The sequence below is a fragment of the Phlebotomus argentipes genome, unplaced genomic scaffold, assembly GCF_947086385.1.
Source record: "Phlebotomus argentipes unplaced genomic scaffold, Phlebotomus argentipes genome assembly contig_15, whole genome shotgun sequence".
Taxonomy (NCBI): domain Eukaryota; kingdom Metazoa; phylum Arthropoda; class Insecta; order Diptera; family Psychodidae; genus Phlebotomus; species Phlebotomus argentipes.
Genome location: NW_026776181.1, coordinates 5277998 through 5298437, shown reverse-complemented (window position 1 = coordinate 5298437; position 20440 = coordinate 5277998). Strand labels below are relative to the sequence as shown.

At 41.7% G+C, this 20440-nt stretch overlaps 3 protein-coding genes across 3 annotated transcripts in view; 1 reads left to right on the top strand and 2 right to left on the bottom strand.

Annotated features, from left to right (window-relative positions):
- Positions 1 to 10751: 10751 nt before the first annotated feature.
- On the bottom strand, positions 10752 to 11744 carry LOC132261674 (protein snakeskin). The gene is made up of 3 exons (XM_059760587.1): positions 11676 to 11744; positions 11183 to 11306; positions 10752 to 10969 (listed from the first exon to the last, which is right to left on the bottom strand). The coding sequence occupies exons 1-3, from the start codon at positions 11742 to 11744 to the stop codon at positions 10752 to 10754; spliced, it is 411 nt and encodes a 136-aa protein (XP_059616570.1).
- A 647-nt stretch (positions 11745 to 12391) lies between these two features.
- Positions 12392 to 17131, bottom strand: LOC132261671 (odorant receptor 4-like; the record flags this gene model as incomplete). The annotated part of the gene is given in 2 exon segments (XM_059760584.1): positions 12392 to 12731; positions 17043 to 17131. Coding segments are annotated over 2 exon segments (429 nt in total), but the record flags the coding sequence as incomplete, so codon positions are not given.
- The window catches only part of LOC132262821 (neuronal acetylcholine receptor subunit alpha-7), a 25831-nt gene continuing 22512 nt past the window's right edge, over positions 17122 to 20440 (top strand). The window contains exon 1 of the mRNA XM_059762254.1: positions 17122 to 17269. Within this exon, the coding sequence (XP_059618237.1) occupies positions 17149 to 17269 (121 nt within the window). The 5' untranslated portion in view covers positions 17122 to 17148. The remainder of the gene's footprint in view (positions 17270 to 20440) is intronic.

The window sequence follows — 20440 nt, the reverse complement described above, 5'->3', positions numbered from 1 at the left end:
AGCACACTGATCGACGCGAGCCTAGCCTAATTACCAAACATTGTTCAAAAAAACCCCTTTTCTACGCCAATAAAAGACTCTATAATTGATTTTATGACTTTCCCTTCCCTCCACTCAGACTTCCTCAATTAATGCGTCCTAAAATCGCGATCTTTATCTACGCAAATTAATCAATTTAACCACTCACTGGACAGCTTCTGTGAGTTTTATTATCTGATAAACTGATCATCATTCGCATTTTGATTTACAAAAAGATACATACAGGAGAGGTAGACTGCTTAAAGAGATTGATGCGGAATGGAAGATTATTGATTACTTTCATGCTCAGCATTCCCCTAATATTTTTCGTGGGAAAAAAATCACTGATAACATTAAATATTTGGATTTGTTTGGAAATGCTAAATACGAAAACAGCAAAGATATTTCCCAATTTGTTGGTAGTCAATTTGACGGATAATTTAGTGGGTTTTCTTTTCAAGATGAAACTGTTGCGAAGTTACACATGTAATGCGAAGAGTAAATAAGATTTCTGAAATTTTTCCCAGTCGAAGAGAAAAACTGCTGCTTTGCAGAAAATTTCTCCTCTAATCGAAACAAGAGATATGGAATTTCCTCTTAAATCGCGTGGAAAATACTGGCCGTTGCGGAAATCAAATGTCGGCATTCGTCAGAGGCGTAAATTTACTCAGATAAGCCATTAAATTTGGAGAGAGAAGAAGCATTTCCAATCGTTCTGCTCGCGATGATGGATTTGCGTGTCTCCAGCGTCTTCGGCAATCTCGGTGGCTTGTTTGTGGCAATAGCAAATGAAATGAGTCTCTGTTGGCTCATGGCAAATAGAGTTGTTTTCTTGTATAGAAAAATTCGCATCGTTGAATGTCAAACTGTGGACTTTCTCACATCACAGCGCGATACAGTCGTCGATCCAGTAGCGATTGGGGTAATTGCAAAATTATAAGCCGATTGCCGCACGTTCGAAATTGATGCTGTTTTTACATGTGCGCCCAGTGGGTGGGGCAAGTCGCCCAGTGTCTCTGTCAAATTGCAAAATGTGTGCAGCGCATTTATCGAAATGCTGCACACAAAAGGCGCAGAGATGCCAATGATTCCCATGAACTTTGCTGGTTATACACATCTGGATAAATTCATAACTCAGAGTCGCACGATCCAGATATTCCATTGATCACAATATGATTATGGGTTAAATAATGTGTATCAATTTTATGCAATGCAAAGATGATTTTGTTACTGCTTAATTGCTTCTGGCTTTTGCATAATGCTGGCAAAATCATGGGAAATCCACCCACCGTCAGTGTTTTGTTATATCAAAGAACTTTTATATCACCTCACATGGCGATAATTAAAATCACAACACGCGTTTCATTTGCATACAAGAAAGTCTGAGATGTGAAGCGAATTGAGATTCACAGAAGAGAGTGAGAGAAATGTGATCTCCAATTCGCGTGTTATTAAAGTGGAAAAAAGGGGCAAACAAGCTGAATCATTACCTAATAAATCATCGCGAAGTGTCTTCCGTAATTGACACTTATCTGCCCCTAAATTGGGGAAATGTTTGCGTTTAGGCTACTTTTCACTCTTGTATCACTGAATCCAAAATAGCCCCATAACAAATGACCTTTCATTGCGCAATTCGTGAATTAGTTTTCTCAATGAAAATGTCGCTAACGCAATTTACGCGAGTGGACAAAACATAAATAAAACAACACACATTTGCAAATATTAATGTAAATTCAACCAAATGCAAGAGCATAAGATTATCTTGTTTCTCGCCAAAAACAACCCGGCGAATTTGCGAAAAAAATATATTTTGAGCAACATTAGACCGAAATGTAGATCAAACTTGTCACAATATGTAAGATCTTATCGCGACATGTCCCGAAATTTCGCTCTTTCGCAAAGAGAGCGCGTCGCTTTTCCTTCGCCCCGCAGAAGGTTTTACTATGATTTATCGAGGGCCACCAAACAATGTTGCTCAATCGGAGAAAAACAACATCGAGCGAATCATTAATTACGATTATGCATCGCCATACAATTGATATTATGGAAGAAGAAAAACGAATGTAACTTCCCATTCATTACACAGGGTCTTTTTTGTCCGCGGTGACTTAATGAGGCTCTTCGGAAAATGTTCTCAATGAAATTTCAATGTTCAACACCCAAAAGACAATAATGAGTGCAAAAAGAAACGGCAAAACATCACAATTAGTAAACATCAAACATTGTGGTGGAAAAAAGTTGCCCTTGTACCTCTGGAAGTCGCTTTTTTTCTTCGCGCTCCTCAATAGTTTAATTTGCTTATGATTGTCAGATAGACAGATTTCCTAATCTCATTTTCTCGCGCTGTCCAAAACGTATTCCAACCTGCAGACATTGTTTTCGTCTCAGCAGTGGTGCGAAACAGCGCGTGGTCGGATTGACGAGAGCGCGGAAAATTTCTTTGAATACAAACAGTGTTTTTATCTCTGCTGCTCGCACTTTTCTGATGAGGCACAGTAACATTGCAATAGCATGTGAAAAATTTCATTCCCTTTAAATGCTGCACTTAAATTATAATTAGTAGCAAACAGAAGTCCGCTGAACAAAGTAAAATTTATGCTGTTTCTGAAATTCTTCACACTGTTTTGAAATATGCCGTCCATCAAGGACGGTCGCCTTCCATTCTGATGGGGACATCTTTTATTGGATATGGATTTGGCGCAATTTACGATTGTTGGCAATTGGCGTGAGGCCTATTGGAAAATGTATCAGACGAGTGGACAGCATAATGATGGCCGGTTTTGTCTCTATGTGGCCTCCATGTTGCAATTGGTGGGTCCATAAAACGCGAATAGCAGTTGTCTTATTGCACACTCATTTCTTGCAGTTGCTGGATTATTCTTCGTCACAACTGTGGGCATATTTTGATGGCGTGGAATTTTTTTTTCTAACAATATCGTTGCCAATCTCGCTTGGAGGAGAGAAGTGTGTGAAGAAATACGGCCGGGGAAGGGATGCACGAGAATTGCTGGTGTGTCCTCCACCTCGTCAAAATCATGTAATTATGTGGAAGATCAGCAATCCTCTGGCTGAGAATTGGTGGTGGAATGAATGACTGGGTATAAAAGAATCTGATTCGCGTGCTGGCAGCAACACAAGTGTTCACCATACAAGTGGATTAGCTTCTGCACTCTTCCCTCAAGAATTGAATTATCTCGTGGTGTTTACATTACAATGAAGGTATGTGCATTTCGGCGCTCTGTGCTTGTGGATTAAGTGTTTCCCGGTGCCTTAATTTAATCTTCCCCAGGCCTTTATTGTTCTGTGCTTGGGAGTCGCTTTCGTGGCCGGAGCCGCCATTGAAAAGGAAGTTGAGCCCGCCGTGGAGAAGGAGGTTCCAGTTGAGGGTGAGAAGAAGCAGGGCAAGCGAGGACTCTTCGATCTGGGCTACGGCTATGGTGACTACGGCCTGGGACATTCTCTCGGCTATGGCGGATTCTACGATGGGTAAGATTGCAGCAGAAGCACTCGGAGCTGGGAGAACTCACGCGGTGTATCGCATTTCCAGCTACGGCTATGGAGGCCTCGATCTGGGTCTGACCAAGACTGTCGTGAAGCACCACCATCACACTGTTCCGGTTGTCGTGGAGCGCAAAGTCCCCGTGGCCGTGCCAGTCGTCCAGAAGGTGGTCCAGAAAGTCGCTGTGCCCACACCCTACCTCGGCTATTCCGGCTACGGCCACGGTCTGTCCGGATACAGCTCCGTTGTCAGCCACAGCTACCACGGGCTCGGACACGGTCCATACGGCTACGATTACCACCACTATTGATGGTAGTGCGCGCAGAATGTGATCCACTGTGTCATCCACCCTATACAAATATGTAATTTATAAGTTTTCCACCCCTCAAATCCGCATTTGCTTAACCCAGACCAAAAATATTCTTCCTTTTGTACCACTGAAAGACAAGATGTATAAATAAAGCCACCAAATCTGAAGAGATTCAATCTGAAAAAGAACAAGAATTTTCATTTGACTTTCCCCGGAAAGTCGACGGGAAACAACAAGCATTAAGTATAATTTGCATATTGAAATGCAAATTGTAGTTCAAAGATTGTGATTGTTTTCTCAAGATTAGGAAACTTTTCTGAATGCACATTTAAGTTGTACTTGAGAAGAAATCATACTCAGTTGGCAAGTTTTCTAAAGGGGGTGAGAAAACAGTGAATAACATAGTATTTATCCTCTGTCTGGGCTTGAGCTTCTTATTTCTGAAAAGCTTTCCGCACAAAGAGTTAAATATAATTGTAGCTTTTCTCGGAGTCACATTCAATGGGAAATTATTTTACAACTCTTAATGAACAATCAGCTATTCACCCCTCAATTTTTTTCTGCCACTTGAATTTTATCAACATTTTCACTATATAATCTTTATTAAAAAATGAAACTGTTATTGTTTTTCTCAGTTTTCATACAATGAAGAGATGTTAAGGTTTTTCGCAGAATATTTGCCCAATAAATAATATGAATTTCAAAAGAGTGATTAATTACACATTAAACAATTCAAACAATGTCACATCCAATTAGTTTGTTAACTATAAAATTAATCATGTAATTGAACGCTACAGCAAATACGTTTGGTCATAAATCAACAAATCGTTCAATTAAGCCATTACGGCGAAAAAAGTCGCTCAATTCAATTAATTTCGGTCAAAATTTCCAGTGCTCGCCATGGAAAAGTAATTTCTTCATTGAGTTTTGCCGCCGCGTTCGATGTATCTCAAGTTGAAGGCAAGAGAAAGTGGAATGAGGTGTTGTTTGTTTTGCGTTAAATGGAAAGATTTCTGCAGCTCTTTAGGCGAAAAAACAGATTTTATTGAATTAAATAACAAAGAACAACAACGAGGAACTGTTTTTGGGGTTTTGGGGGGTGTTTTTGGTGGATAACGGGCCACTGTGGGGTTGAGATCTAGTGGTATCCCTGTCCGCCGTGGCTGTAGGCGCCAGTGAGGAGAGGCGCTGGGACCTCTTGGATGCCTCCTGTGGTGTAGTAAGCGGATGCATCGTGGCCAGGAGAGGCGCCTTGGGAGAGGATGTGGTAGTTCACAGGGGAGGCTTGACTCTCTTGGTGTTCATATCCCTGGCCAAAGGACTCATCTCCTCCGAAAGATTGCTGATAATCTCCTCCATAACCGCCCAGGCCGTTTCCAAAGCCATGGCTGAACTCCTCGTGCTGGTAAGATCCACTGGCTTCACCTCCGTGACCGCCAGACTGACCGGCATCGTGACCGGAGATTCCCTCTGCTGATCCGCCGAAGGAATGTCCCCCGAGATGACCACCATCTCCGCCAGAAAGCACATGAGCTTCCAGATTCTCATGGGACTCGTGGGAGTCCTTGTCCGGGAAGGGGAAGTGCTCCTTGATCTTGATAATCTTGGGCACGTGAACTGGGAATGGGACGGGATACTTGATGAACTTCGGGATGTGAACTGGCACGGGCACCTTCACGGCCACAGTCTTGGTGATCTTGATGATTTTCGGTGGGTTGTGGTGCTTTCCCACGTACGTTCCCAGATGCTCAACCTTTCCGCCTGCCTTGTGGATCTCATCGAAGTCACCACCAAACTCACTCTCGCCACCATGACCACCGTGATGGCCGCCGTGTCCGCCATCGTGACCACTCGCCCTCACGACCGCGAGCACAATAGCAAGCACGATTCCAACTTGGACACTCTTAGTCAGCATTTTCTCAAGTGTGAAAATAACAATTGATTGATCGCGAAAGTACAGCCGATCGAGAGTGATCTTGAGCGGAAGGAAGTGTTTGCGAAACTGGTGGAGAACCCATGATCAGCGTGAGATTTTATACAAAGCGTATCACATTCACTCCAAAAATGTCTGCCTATGACTTTTGCCCACTTCTTGCACGCCACAAAAGTAGAATGTGGGGAGAAAGATATGTAATTGACTTCATTTTCGGGGGATTTTAGCTTACATGCTTATTACAACGATTTTGGCGATTCTTTCATAATTTCCGACCACTTTCGTTATAGCATTTTGAGACATCCTTTTATTGGAGTTTTCCGCTAATTTTCCCCCCAAAAAATAAATTGCCAATATTCGGTGTATTTTTATTTTCATCCACGTCATTCACAATTCATTGAATCATCGTTTCGTAATACCCTATTTACGCTCACTTCTTGGAGAGAGAGAGAAAGAGAGAAAGAGTTTTCGGCGGGAAAAAACAGCTGGCAAAGGAAGGAAAGAGGAATTCTTACCGTGTCTTCGACCTCAAATTGAGCAAAAAGGTAGCAAAATGTATTTGCAATTCCCACCATGTCGTATATCATTCAACCTGTCGAGACAATTTGACCGACAATTGAAGATATTCATTCATGCAGGGACAATAAAGGGAAATCCAAATGTCTCCTCATCCACTTTCTGCCAATAAAATGTCTCACTGTCGATTCCACATGAGATGACGCAGTCATATTCTATTTTTGTAATATTTTAGCCCCACAAACCAGAAATCCCTTTCACTTTCCTCCATACTTTGATATATTCTCGAGAATTCCGGCAATTTATAATCCACAAAACCACCAACATATCTATCAAACTCTTTTTCCTTTGCAACCACATTTTTTTTGCTTTTTTCTGTTCAGTATAGGAAGTCATCTGTGTGAAGTGATGCTATGAACAGCGGCGAGTTATTTAATCAACAGAATAATTGGTATTTTGGTATTTTGTTTCGAGTGGGCGCTTTCATGAGGGTTTTGAGCATGCAAAAAAGAACCATTAGTAAAATTGTTTCTCATGCTAATGCGTGCATTTTGCATTTGAGTGCAATAAAAAAACAGATAAAGATGCAATTAATGTCAACAAACTCAGCACCATATTTGCAATTGAATTACATTCCATTAAATTTAGCTACACAAACTCATTGAAGCGAGAAATTTGGTACACCAAATTACTCAATGTTAATTATTTAATTATCCATTTTTTTGTGGTGTATTTTAAGAGAAGGCAAATAAAAGCGCACATTTGCAAGTGAAAAAGAACCGGAAAAAGGCGTACAAGAAACTCCTTCGAAGACATTCACTCTGCCAAGAGCTTAAAAAACAAAACAAGATAATACGATGGTGCTTTTTCTTGCAAAGCATCAACACTAATGACTTTCTTATTAATGAAAATCAAAGCCAACGACAGAGTGAGAGAAGTTTCTGCTCAATGTGTCGGAATGAAGCAAGATTGCGAATCACTGACACAGCACTGAATCTCGCAACTTTGACTCTGAAAGAATAGTTTGGCGAACACAATTTCCGGGGTAAACAATGTGGGAAGAAAACTAAACAATTTCCATATATAGAAACTCCATTTAAATCCACTTAGTGTTATCTCACCAGCAGTGCTGTATCAAAGAGTAAACTCACCCCGCTCGAGATTGTGTTCTTCGCTTAGAAGAAGTCTCAAGACAATAATGAAAATTGCCGAAATTGTTTTATCGCAAGTCTCACTGTCTGTTTGCTTAAGAGATTAATTAACTTATGGCTAGGGAATTTCCCAAGTTTCGATGGAAATTTTCAAAATGTGTTTGTTTCCTATTAAGCATTCAAGCTGCAAAGTACATTCTGTTTTCTGGTTGCAGTTTGTGGTCCGCCAAAGTACTCTTGGTAAATTGAAGATGAGGTTTCATGTGGAATTTTTAAACCATCTGTAAGTTTGCAATATACAACACTGGGTTTCCAAGACTTTGATTACTGATCAGAGTTGAAACTCTGAAAATAGTGTAGAATAGAAATTTTCATCTCAGAAATGGTCGCACTTGGTTTTCAATAAACATCATGAATGTTTCTTAATTTTACTTTTGACAAATAAATAGAAGATCTTATTTGATCTTGAAAGTCATTGAGAATTTTCTTATGGTCATTGTGAGATTTTCTGAAACCCCACAAATCCACGATTTTACTGCTATTTCTAATGCCATCTTCGATCTATATATTGCACAACTCGGCGCGAGAGTCAAGGAATTCCCGATGAGTCTCGTTCACAAGGGCGGAAGAGTGGGACAACCTTATCGCAATTTCCGGAAAATTCATACTGAGATTGTCTCAAAAGTCAGGCTAGAATTAATTACAATTAATATTCGTAATCAGTATAACTTTGCGATAAAATCTGCACTTTCGCACAGTTTACCTGGCAATTTTCCGATCAATCAAAATGCTAAAGCTGGCATTAGAGTGTAATTGCCCGAGCAATTGTGATCCAACCTATTACGTGTGTGTGTCGAACTCCCTTCAGGCCTCTTATTGATGCTGTACTCGGTTTTTTTCACGCCACGCGCGCGTCTGAATCTGGTGCAGAAGAAGAATATCGTGGCTCGTGGGCAAGTCGAAGAGATCGCGAGCACGCGGAAGTGTATATTTCTGCTTTCTTCACACTGACACTGTCTGATGGGAAAGTGTTGGTTTTTGCCGATCGAGGTGTGATCTGGCGATCGAAGGTGGAGGAAGTCATGCTCTTGTCGGAGCCAAGCAAATAGCGGAAAATGAAGTCAAATTATTCACCGACGAGACATGTTTGACATATTTTGCTCCTTTTGCCATCATTGAAACACAAATAGGGACCAATTATCGAATTATTTTCATCACTTGTTGCTCTCATATAGCAAGGCACGCGCGTCTCCTGGTGACTGATGGACAAGTGGGAAATAATTTCAAAACTGTCGCATGGCATCAGCTCTATAAAAGACACGCCACAGTCCTCATCAAGATTGCAGTACGCAGAAAGTGGTGCAGTGCTTGTGACATTTTCCCGCCAAATCGATCACAATGAGGATTTTCGTGGTACGATTCGGACGATGAACTTCTGACTGTGTCTGTTGCGTGAATCTCTTCTCTCCACCCCACTCTAGGCCCTGGTTCTGTTCGTGGCTGCTGGCAGTTGCACTGAGGAGAAGGACCCCAAGAAGCGTCACATCTCGGGCGGATTTGGTCTCCACGGGGGATCCGTGGGCCTCGGCATTGGCGCGAGTCTGTACAAATCCGGAGGATTCTACGGCGGAGGCGGCTATGACGGATATTCCCACGGCTTCAGTGGTGGCATAGCCAAGATCGGCTTCTCTCCGTCGGGAGGATCGTACGGTGGACTCCACGGCGCGAATTTTGGTGGCTCTTATGGTGCAGCGTATGGCTACGACAGCGGACACCACGGACACAGTCACATAGTCCAGACTGTTCCTGTTCCCGTCGATCGACCGTACCCGGTGAAAGTGATCGTGCCCCATCCAGTTCCCGTGGTGAAGCCCGTCCCGGTTCCGGTCAAGGTGCCATTTCCAGTGAAAGTAGCTATTCCGGTCAAAGTGCCTGTTCCGCATCCTGTTCACGTGCCAGTTCCTGTTCAAACTCCAGTTTATATTCAAAAGCCATCATACGTGGGATCCGGAGGGGCTTATCTGCACACCAAGGCTCTGTACGGTGGATTTGGGGGCTACAGTGGCCTCGGGGGCTTTGGCGGTCATAATGCGTATGCATCAGGAATTGGCATTGGCGGAGTCGGCATCGGTGGCCACTTTGGAGGATTCGGTTCGATAGGAGCTTATGGCGGTGGCGGGCATTTCCACAAAGACATCTACTGCGACCACAACCAAGGATGGTAGTTCGCAAGTGCCATCATTGCCAACAAAGACTAATCCTCGACTGTAAGACTATGTAGACTTTTCTACTAAAATAAAGAAACTCTCCTCTTTGGTAACTTTATTATCCGGTTTACAAGTTAAGTTATAATACAGCATTGTCTTTCTGCGGGATGTGAGGATAAAATCTATATTGTGAATTGACTGTTACACTCGCTGATATAGGTGAAAAATTGGCAGTGTCTAGAGATATACAATTTTAAGTTTCATTAAAATCTATATACATATCTTAACAGTAAAATTCTTAAATCTTTGGTGAGTAGCCTTAATTATAAATGCTTCTCCCATCTTCCATTGCTTTCCATGTGTGTACATAATAGATGTGATTGCGAGCAATTCATTACTTGAGTGGAATTAATTGAGTGTCGCGTGGGTGGATTTGCGTCGCCATTGCGTGTGGGCAATATTGGAATATTGATGAAACAATCGCGATAGATGGAATCTAATTTTGTTACTTGAAATCAATTGATGTTCTAATAACCCATATTGAAGGTGTGTGTGTGTGTTTCCACAGGAATTTGATGGCATTTGTGACACGCAGAGAATTATAATACATATAGTGCGATGTCGTTATGTTCAATTAGTTCGCCGAGTTTCCTCCAAAGTCTATTAGATGAAAGTGAGAAAAGGTGTATGATTAGGTGCACTTGCCAGCGAGTTGATGGTAATTTGATAAAATGAAAGGTAAACAGTTGTACAGTCACTCGATATGGTGCTCTGGATGGAGAGTAGCATATATACATCAATTAGGGAAGTGTGTAATTCAATTAATAATATGGAAAGTAAATGTAATTCGCATGTATGGAGGGTGTGTGTATTGACTGAATGGGATCTAAATATAGAGCTGAGGAGGTCACACAAGGCACACAGAGAAATCATTTCAGCCAAAAGTCGAATGGCAAACAAAATATGTATAACAATTGGCAAATTTCACCCTCTCGTGTTGTCTGTGTACAAATTTGCCCACATTGCCGCGGAGTGTTAAGTGCAACAATATGACACATTATTCATGATGGGAAAAAGGACAAAAAGGGATTGTGTGACAGCTCACAATAGGTCAAAATCATTTATCTCTAAATGTGAAAATTGTGTCTAATAAAAAGACAGCACCATTTATTATAGCAACAGATCCTTTCGTGATGGCCAAATCTCGTGTTCGTGTCCGAAATGAATGTTCCCACGCCTCAATGATGAAAACACCCGATGTAATGAACATGGCGCTCCCGATAATGCTGTAAAAGATGCTGAGGCGCTTGTTAACAGGCGTTCCGATCATGTGACCTATTATTCAGAAAGAGGACGAGAGGGAATCTGCGGTGAGTTTTGTGGGAGGAAATGCAGTGAGTACAGGGTGCGCCACGTAAATAGGTATTTATCAGCGGTATTTCAGCACTCTCCCTGGGATTTATGCGACGCACCTTGTATTCGGAGCAGGGCAAAAAAGGCAACTCTCCGAAGCGGCTTATTAGGTGTACAAGTTCATGTATACATTACCAGCGAAAATGGCTACGAGGACAATAATGTAGCCGCAGAACGTGCCTGTGGCCAGAAATGCCGTCACCAATTCCCCGTCATTAAAGCTGTAGTAATGCAAAACAGTGCTGGCGATGGCGAGTGACTGGAAAATTACAAATTTATCTTCATTTTTTATCTCCCCTCTTCGCAGCAGATGAACCCCCAATTTTCACACACTCGCCCCCAAAGTGCCACCCGCAGAACTCATCGGCAAATTGTATCGGGCCTTTCGATCTCCGCGCGTCAAAGCTGCGCCGCCTGATGGGTTCATATATTTATGACCTCGAGAGTTCCCCAATTAATACACTCGCTCCGCTCTGGGTTAACTTTCCACCCAGAGAAGCCCCGCCGGCAAAGAAAAACACTCCATTGTTATTTTAATCCCCGTGACTGGCACGTTTCACTGGAGCACTGTGCGGGGGTGGGGAAAGTGTGGAAAACCGTGATTCTTCACTGCATGGAATACACTCACGAGCTCCATAAATTTTATAACCGACAATCTATTGTGAGATGTGACATCTTCAATGGGATTTGGTGACATTGTGAGCGAACCACTTCGATGGCACTTGCATAAAATACCGCCACACATATGAGGAGTTAGTTACTAGACGGAAGGCACTATGATCCTCTGCCCACCATGAATACCAAGCAACTACCATCCAAGAGCCATCGCTAGAATTAAAAATACCCGCGCCTTCGTGGAAAAACAGACCTCTTGAGACACGCGTTCAATTTTGCCAGAGTCTCCCAATTATTGGGAAATCTCTGGGTAAGTTGTGATGAATTACATTTTCCCTCCAACACTGACCATCGAGAGCGGACTCAGTGACGATTTATTAGCATTCTGCGTGGCTCTTGCCCAACACATGATTGAGGATTGCAGCACTACAAACATAATTGATGTAGGATCTCATCTTTATAAATAAATGGTGTTCTTGCCCTGGAAGCACCTCTTGAGCTGCTCACAGAAACTCATCCCAAATTACTCAATATATTCCATTCATCATTAATTTATGACGCGCCCAATTACTTAATTATCCAGAAAGCCCTCATTTTGGCAAGAAGACGAATTTTGACCCAAATTAGACGAAATTTTGTTAAGTGATGAGATATTGCGTTCTCCAAACCACGTAATAAAGAAGACACACAAGAGACCAAAGAATTTATTTCGTATTGATTTTCTGAAATTTACATCAATGTATACAAAATGGTGCAGTAAGAAAAGCACAGTTTAATCACTTGGACAAACATTACAAAATTAATATCATACATTCCAGCTGCTTTTAATCCAAAATTCTTCTGCGATATTTTCAGCATCATTAAGATTTTCTTTTGATCCGCAATTCCTAATTCATACCATTTTGTGTTATACAAATCAGTGGAAATTCGCTCAGTTTTGCTATAGATAAACTGTCCAAACAAGCAAAAGAGGGAAAATTGTGCCAAAACAGTAGAGATAATTGAATAGTAAAGGAACATTATGGGTGAAGTGACAATTAGGTAAAAGTTGAGTAACAAGAATATAAGACTGGATGCAATTTGAACCAAGAATACATAATAGAAAATCTCATAAAATTCATTTAATTTAGTAATGATTTCACACTGAAGTTTTATTACAGATTTCAAGAGATCTTTAGCAAATACAACATTGGCACTATCATTAAGTTTCAAAATTTGATCACTGAGAATATTGATTGCGCCAACAAAGTAAATCCCAATAAACAATAATACGCATTCTGATGTTACAATAAAGTGAAATGAGAATGATAGAAGGACTGAGTCAATAATGCGCTGGATATAATTGAATCTCTTTGCAATAAATGGCATATTAGTGAAGAATTTATCACTCAAGTTGAAGTAGAAGATCTCCGTGATGAAAGACATTGCGATGATAATGAAGAAGATCCTGAGAACTAAACTGGAAATTTTGACTGTTTTTTCTAATTTCTCCTCAAAGATTTGAGCAATCATTTGGTTGTTGATTTTTCTGTGTAGTCCATGAAACCATTGCAGAATCCCGTCTATTTCTGTTTTATAGAATACAATAGACACTACTTTTGCACCCACTTGGCAATGACTAAATAAGAGCATTGTTGTTATAGCAAATTTCGTTATGTCTCCGTCATTTGTGACTATTCTAGTTGCTGCAATCAAGAAACTGATCAACTCTATACTACCAGGAATGATAAAAGGGTATTTCAACTTTTCACGATCAATAATAGTACACTTTTCGATGGATTTATTGAGAATTTCTGCGATTTTCTTAAATTCCGAATAACACTTGATGAAATCCATAAAATCCATTGTGGTGCCAAACACGTCTGCTATAGTAAGAATGTTCAATTGAACTAACTTCTTTTCTCTAAAAAGTTCATTTCACATTTTTATAGGACAACCCACAACCTGTTAATTTATTTAAAGCAGAAGTATTGAAACTCTTCACGTGCCATTTATTATTAAGTTAATTCTGTTACTCTAGATTTTTATTGCGTTTAAAGTAGAATTTTATGTGTACATGGTGTACATATTAAATATGCGCCTATTCTCTTAAGATTATCACAGCAACAAAATCGAGTTTTTATAGCCGACAGCCATATAATGTAAAATCTGTATATTCTTCCTGACCTGCGAAGACTCTGGGTGTATAATTTTTCAGGGAAGCCCAAATCTCTCGGAAGTTTTGACAGTTTCTCCAGAAATGTACATACCTCCCCAAAGAGACTTTTATCCTCCTAACCTATCCCAACGCAACAAGAGTTTTCTCTCTATCTTGTTATTGTCTTCACATCTCATGCCCCGCAAGTGAAATGTTGACAGGAATATTTAACATACCGACCATCCCTTCTCCACTTTTGATCAACCCAGTCACGAGTGAATTGAATTTTGCGAGATAACTTCTTTTCGGAAGGGCCACTTTGCACCCCCCTAATTAGATTGCGACAGTGTGTTGTGGACTTGGCGAGGGATGAATGAATAAATTCCACGCACAGATCGCCTCGATTCCGCACTAATCCAACCCGGATTAGCGGGAAATGAATGGTGAGTGGCTTCAATTGGCAAATACAGCAAATTAAAATAGAAATGGGTCTTCGTCTCCTCGTTCATTGATATTCACGGCGTCAGCCGTTGGTGGGCTGGGTGGCACGCCGCGCTGGAGGGAAAACAATGTGCCGGGCCAACGCGGTGAGCGTCTTCGCACGCCACTTTATTGCATATCAATTGAACGCGTCGCGGTTAATATTAAATTAGTAGGGGATTCATAAGTAAAAGTCGCGCGGCGGCGTCGCGCTCGGCGTGGGTGTTTAAATGAAGTTTAGAAGAGTCAGGTATAGGCGCACTGCGAGGTGATATATGGCATTTAATTTCTGCGAATGTATTGTGGAAGTGGGGGGCGACGCGAGTGGCGGGCGGGCGGAGGTGGGGAGCTGGTGTACTCGGCGGAATAGCTGTGTGCGCGCGCAATGACTGCAGCTGATGTTGCTGGAGATGGAGCACCGAGACAGAGATCGATACTGGTGGCGAGGCTGGGGCTGGCAGGGCGGCTGGAGCAGGAGCACCGCTGCTCCCTTTGAGCGTCCGTGTGCCTTTTCCTCCCGCCAGGACCCACGCACACAGTCGCAGACGGTTGTTGGGGGGAAAAGTGCGGAGGAGACTTTTCAATTTTTCCCTCTTGCATCGCTCTCGAGGCACTCAGTTCAGTTCTCTACGTTATCTAGTTCGTGTATGGTCGTCACGCTGTTTAATATATAGTTTGTGTGTTTTGTCAAGGACAGAGAGAAGGAACTCACCTGCCCCGGAAGGAATTTTCACACTTGCGGAAATCTGCCGGAACACGCGAAAATCACCAAAACTCCCCCCAAAAAATCACCTTCCATCTCTTCAGCTCGCGCGAATGCGGTCTTTCGCAGCGCCGCAAGTCTTTCCGGGAAGAACTAAAGCAGAGCCAGAGAGAGAGAGAAAAAAGTCCCTCTATGAAGCCACTTTGTTGAACGTGAAGCAGCGATAGAAAAAAAAAATCAAACAATTGTGATGGTTTCTCGTCGTCATGATGAGGGCATAGTGCCATTTTCCACATTCCACTTTGCATCAAACAATACATTAGAATTGTGATATTATATCGATATAGGAGATTACAATACTGGACAGTGTGCCATTGTCACTCTCTGCGAGATAAACAAAGAAGAATTGAGGAGGGAAGGAGAAATTGTTGAATCTGCAGCCCTTACGAGAGCCCACAAGAGAATGCAATCAGAATTGGCAGACAATTAGTGAAATTGATAGGCGAGGGTAGAATTGAGGCGTTCTCGTCCTTTACAACCGCAACCGCGCATTTCCACTTTACGACAATGGATCACTTGCAAGAGTCCCGTGGATGCCACGAGTGCCATCGTTAGAAATTGACAGTTTGGCGGAAATTGTGAGAATGGACAGAGTACAGTTTGGATAACATAGCCGGTAAAATTGCGTGAGAATAGACACGATAACACGAGATGCTCTCGTATCAATAAAATCAACCCATCAAAAGTGAATGTGTCCCACTGTTTCTCCCCACTGTCCAATTTATTATCCCTCTTTCGGCCCCTAACAGCACACAGGGAGCGAATGCTAGAGTCACGGTGTGCCATTCAAAGGGAAATGTGCATAATATTTCACTATGGAACTCTTCCCGCAGTTCAGCATGCATTGTGTACACCTCACACGATCTATCGTCGCTCCCTTGTGCGCCAAGGGAGACTGAGATTTTTGGGAATGTAAGAAGAGGCGACCTTTATTGGGAACTTTTCAATCTTAAGCAAATTGCCAGGAGCTTTTTGATATCTTTCCACACACACCCACCCCTGAGTAAACAGTTTTACGCACACATACACACACCCGAAAGAGATGATTCTAATTTTGACTGCCTGAGGTTAGTTATTTCTCTTCCCGTCTATTTTCTTCTCATTCACTACCACCATACATAACACCCTCGCCCATCCGAAGGAGGCCCTATATAGACAAACTTCCATTAGGATTTACAAGTATTCCGCTCGCAACCCACAAAAAGCACACACTCTATCCGTCTCCGGCCTCTGTGGCCCCCCTTGGAAAAAGTGGAGAAAAAGTGGGTGGGTGTGGGTGGAAGAAGAATATGAAACCGGATGCGGAAATTTCATCAAATTAAATGAGTTTCGTCTCTTTTTACATGTTTATCGAATTTTGCCTTGTTTCCATTTCTCTAATTATTCCCCTCCGACACACTTCTAACTGGATACAATAAACCACTTGTTAGGATAACAATTCACGATTAAATTGTATGAAATAAATACCCATGCCTCCCTTAAGGGGCGCCCCTAAAACAGGGCAAAGGAAGGGCGAGCAGATAAATTAGCCATTTAAATACAATACCGTATTAAATTCAATTGAATTAGCCTGACTCTGTGTCCATTGAATTTTAATAGAGAGCGAGAGTATTTGGCTTAAATAAGAGATTGGCTAAAGGGACGAAGGACCCATGAGACGAGGAGACACCAAATAAGCATGATAAATGAGACACCTAATGAACTGATAATGAGAATTTTCTTAAAAAAGAAGACTAAACACCATGTTCAAATGTATGTAAATAATGTATAATTTAATATAAAAAAAGAAAAAAAATACCCATACTAACAATTAGCGCTATAAAATAACACTAAAAGGTCGTTAATCACCGCATAAAAGCATTATTTAAAAAAAAGGAAGAAATATTGTGATGAAGCCAGTGTTGTGCATTTAAAAACACGAGCGATGATGCCACAGTTAAATCAACCACCAACACTAAATAAACTCTAGGCATTATAAAATCAACTCACGAACTCAGAAAAAAACACACTGGAGGATTTCTATGTCTAAATAATTTATTTATCGTTTGTACTTTGTATATAAAACAAATTTGTGTGTTGTCTTGAGTAGATAAAGTCGCCAATACAATGTATTCATTCTTGTTCAAGTTGATGCCATCAATGATGCAGCACTATTTTTGGCAAGTGTTCTTACCCATGCCAACTGCATCCCTCGTAGCCCTGGGACTGCTCTTCTCCCTGCCGACAGGTAAGTTTTATATCAACCATAAAATCTTTTCACTCACCATTACACTCAATGAAATTGTGCAATGCTTTAATGTTGAATGGCTCCGTACTTCCGGTAGGAAGTTAGTCTCAATTCTGCCGGTTTTCTTGTCCCCTTTTCTTTGACAATTCGAGAAAGCCCGAAATTCTGCCAAGTTTCTTGTTCTAGATATCAGAACTAAGCTCTACACACTTGAGAAATCGCATAATATTCAAGGGTAAGACACCCCTTGTCACATATTGCTGACCACAGTTTGTGTGCGGAAAAAGAGTTGATTTTTCGTGGCTGAAGTGCGGCCTTAAAAAGTGTGGCGGCATTTTTGATATTGCGAAACCGATCCTCATGAATTTTATTTGGGAAAGAGAATGTAATCAGAGCCAGATGGTGATTTTCATCTCTCTTTTTGTTATCATACCGCACACATATCCTCTCCCACAAATGACAAAAAGTATAACCTTCTCGCGGAATTTCCCAAGGCATTTTTTAAAGGACAATCATATTGGTGGAAGCCTAAAGAAAATTGCTCCATTGTGAACAGCCCACGGCGGTGAAATGCGAAATCTCGGTGATGGCGACGAGGGAGACCGACATAAAACTAAAAGCTTATATTGTTCAACAATATCACGAGACACATATCGCAAACTCGGGTATTTTGTGGGGTGGAACACACACTAATATTGAAGGCGACTTTGGGGGAGGCGCACAGTCATCCCGTCGTCTTGAAATGGGATGGGATTAAAAATTAATGTCTTGCTTGCACATCTCCAGGCATTTAATAAATATTTCAACGTCCACATCTATCATCATCAAATTGCATTCATGATATTCAGACGGTGAAACGTGAGGCCACCTTTTCAAGCGCTCTCACATAGCGAAGGAGCTCTTATTGAAAGTTTAGAATCTTGAGGCGATATTTGAGAGCACAGCCACATAGTTTCTGTGCTGAGATTCTTCACAAGTATTCCTCTTGCTCCCATTATACATTATGCATAGCATTCGCCAATGAAAATGTTTATCCACCAGTCTTATCACTTTCATGATACACCCAAGCAGTTGGGCAGGAATTCGCAGAAACTTCCAAAGCTCCAAGAATATCTGCTTCAATACATTCTTCCCTATATTGAATTTTCTCCTGCCAATGTATTTGCATTTCCCGATTTATTCCTTGACCTGTTCAGAGTTAAAAAGTTGCCGTGAATCAGTATGAATAACAAGATATAGAGAGGAATTCGAAATACCATCATTATCACTGGGAGTCTGCTGGAAACTGAGAATAAATGTTCAATACCGATTGCATTATTTAGAGGATATTCTCCCCCTTTAGCGATGTTCCTTCGTATTGCAAATGCAATTACGTGAAGTTGTAAAGTTTCCCGTGTGAATGCCGAAAACTCTGGAGAAAGCACGTCTTTAGTCGAGAGAAAAATATGACCAAACGTGAACAATCGACAGGATCAGTGATACATATATCCTGATACATGTTTCCAATATTGTACTTGGAATTTGAAACTCATCAGTCTATATATTGAATGCAGAGTAAACTTTCCTTGGGGTATTTCACACACGATGAAGTGACAACACAGTGAGTTTCATAACTATAATTTTTGCTGTGTGGAGAATTTATGAGGAAAAAGTTTCTGCGATTTTTGCTGCAGTGTTCGATTGTCCAGAAGAGGCATTTGAAGTAAATCAGCAGCAGATTCTTAGCCTCCACGAGGGCCAATTGAGAATTTTTGCCGCGGAAGGAATTGTTGAAAGCCGAAGGGGGTGCGCCATGTCACACGCAGAAGCCTTGTATTTCAGGCTCTTGGGCGATAAGGAGAGGTTTTTAAATGAGATGGGGAAGTATTTTAGTTGCACTAGTTTCACTTTCCGGGGCCCGATGGCGGTTCATGCTCACCAAATCGATCGGCTTCGTTTACTTTATTGTGCAATGCCCCCACATGGTTGGGCGCTTAAGCACATAACAGGCCAAAGGGGGGTAATTTAAATCCCTTTTTCGCTCTAGCTTTTGGTGGAACTGAATTGCGAATGTGTGTGTGTGGGAGATAAAAGAAAATGGAGCGTTAGGGGGACTCTAAGAGAATAGTTTTATTCCTCAATGTCGTTAGATAAGAAAGTGGTGAGAAAAGAAGTTGAAAGACTTCTCTCCTTCAGGCTATAAGAGTCTTAATGGATACTAACACCTCCAATGACCTGGAAGAACTTCCGTGAGCCGATGAGGAGGAAAAAATCTGAAATATCACCAGAGACATTATGGCACCGTGCGAAAGGGTGTGCTTTATAATTAGGTTTAGCGTTGTCTGAAAGTCACCAATTTTGACAACATTAACGCCAGTTAAGAGTCGCCCAATGGGTTCATCTGGCCTCCTCTCCAAACACCCATCAAATCCGATAAAATGTCACGCTCTTAAAGGTGATGCTCTGCGCCCCGAAAATGTTGCACTGCCGCCCCCTTTTTTTCGGTGTGCGGCATGGCAAAAGGTCAGCCCCCTCGATTCCTCGGGAAAAATTCACCCCATAAAACCGAAGGGGCTGTAGTTGGCAATTTGTGTCACTCGGATGCCCCCAGTCTTTTCGTGAGATGAGCGCGACGAGATGGGTCAAAGGAGGGACGAGTGGCATGTAAAAAGGAAGGCATTTATCTATAAATTAAATGACAGCATTACATACAATATTATACTACTGCGACATGTCTGGAGAGCTTTTGTATTTTCTTGCAATCCAGAGCACGGAAAGTTTGGCAAAAGGATGCACATGCGCCCCAAATCAAATTGCTCTCGCAGGAGTTACTTTTGTGTAAATGCAGGCATTAGGCTCTGACATTTTCTCCGGCTCTGCCGCACTTAAATTTCATTCAAATGAGCATTCCCGCTCGTGTTCCCGCAACACCAGACCAACCATCTCTCTTTTTTTCATCTCTCTCACCAATATAAATTCCTTCAGCATTTTCCCGTCTGCTTCTCATCCCCCAATTCTCTTTTATGCAAATTCTGCAACTTTGTGTGTCATCCCTGGACATGGGAAACCAAGCAAGAACAAACCCAGTGAAGAGAGATATTGATTAAAAATTTCTCCCTTCGAAAATTGCATAAAATATTCAGTGCGAGGGAAAGTTGAAAAGAGCGAGAGAGAGAGAGAGAGAGATGGGAT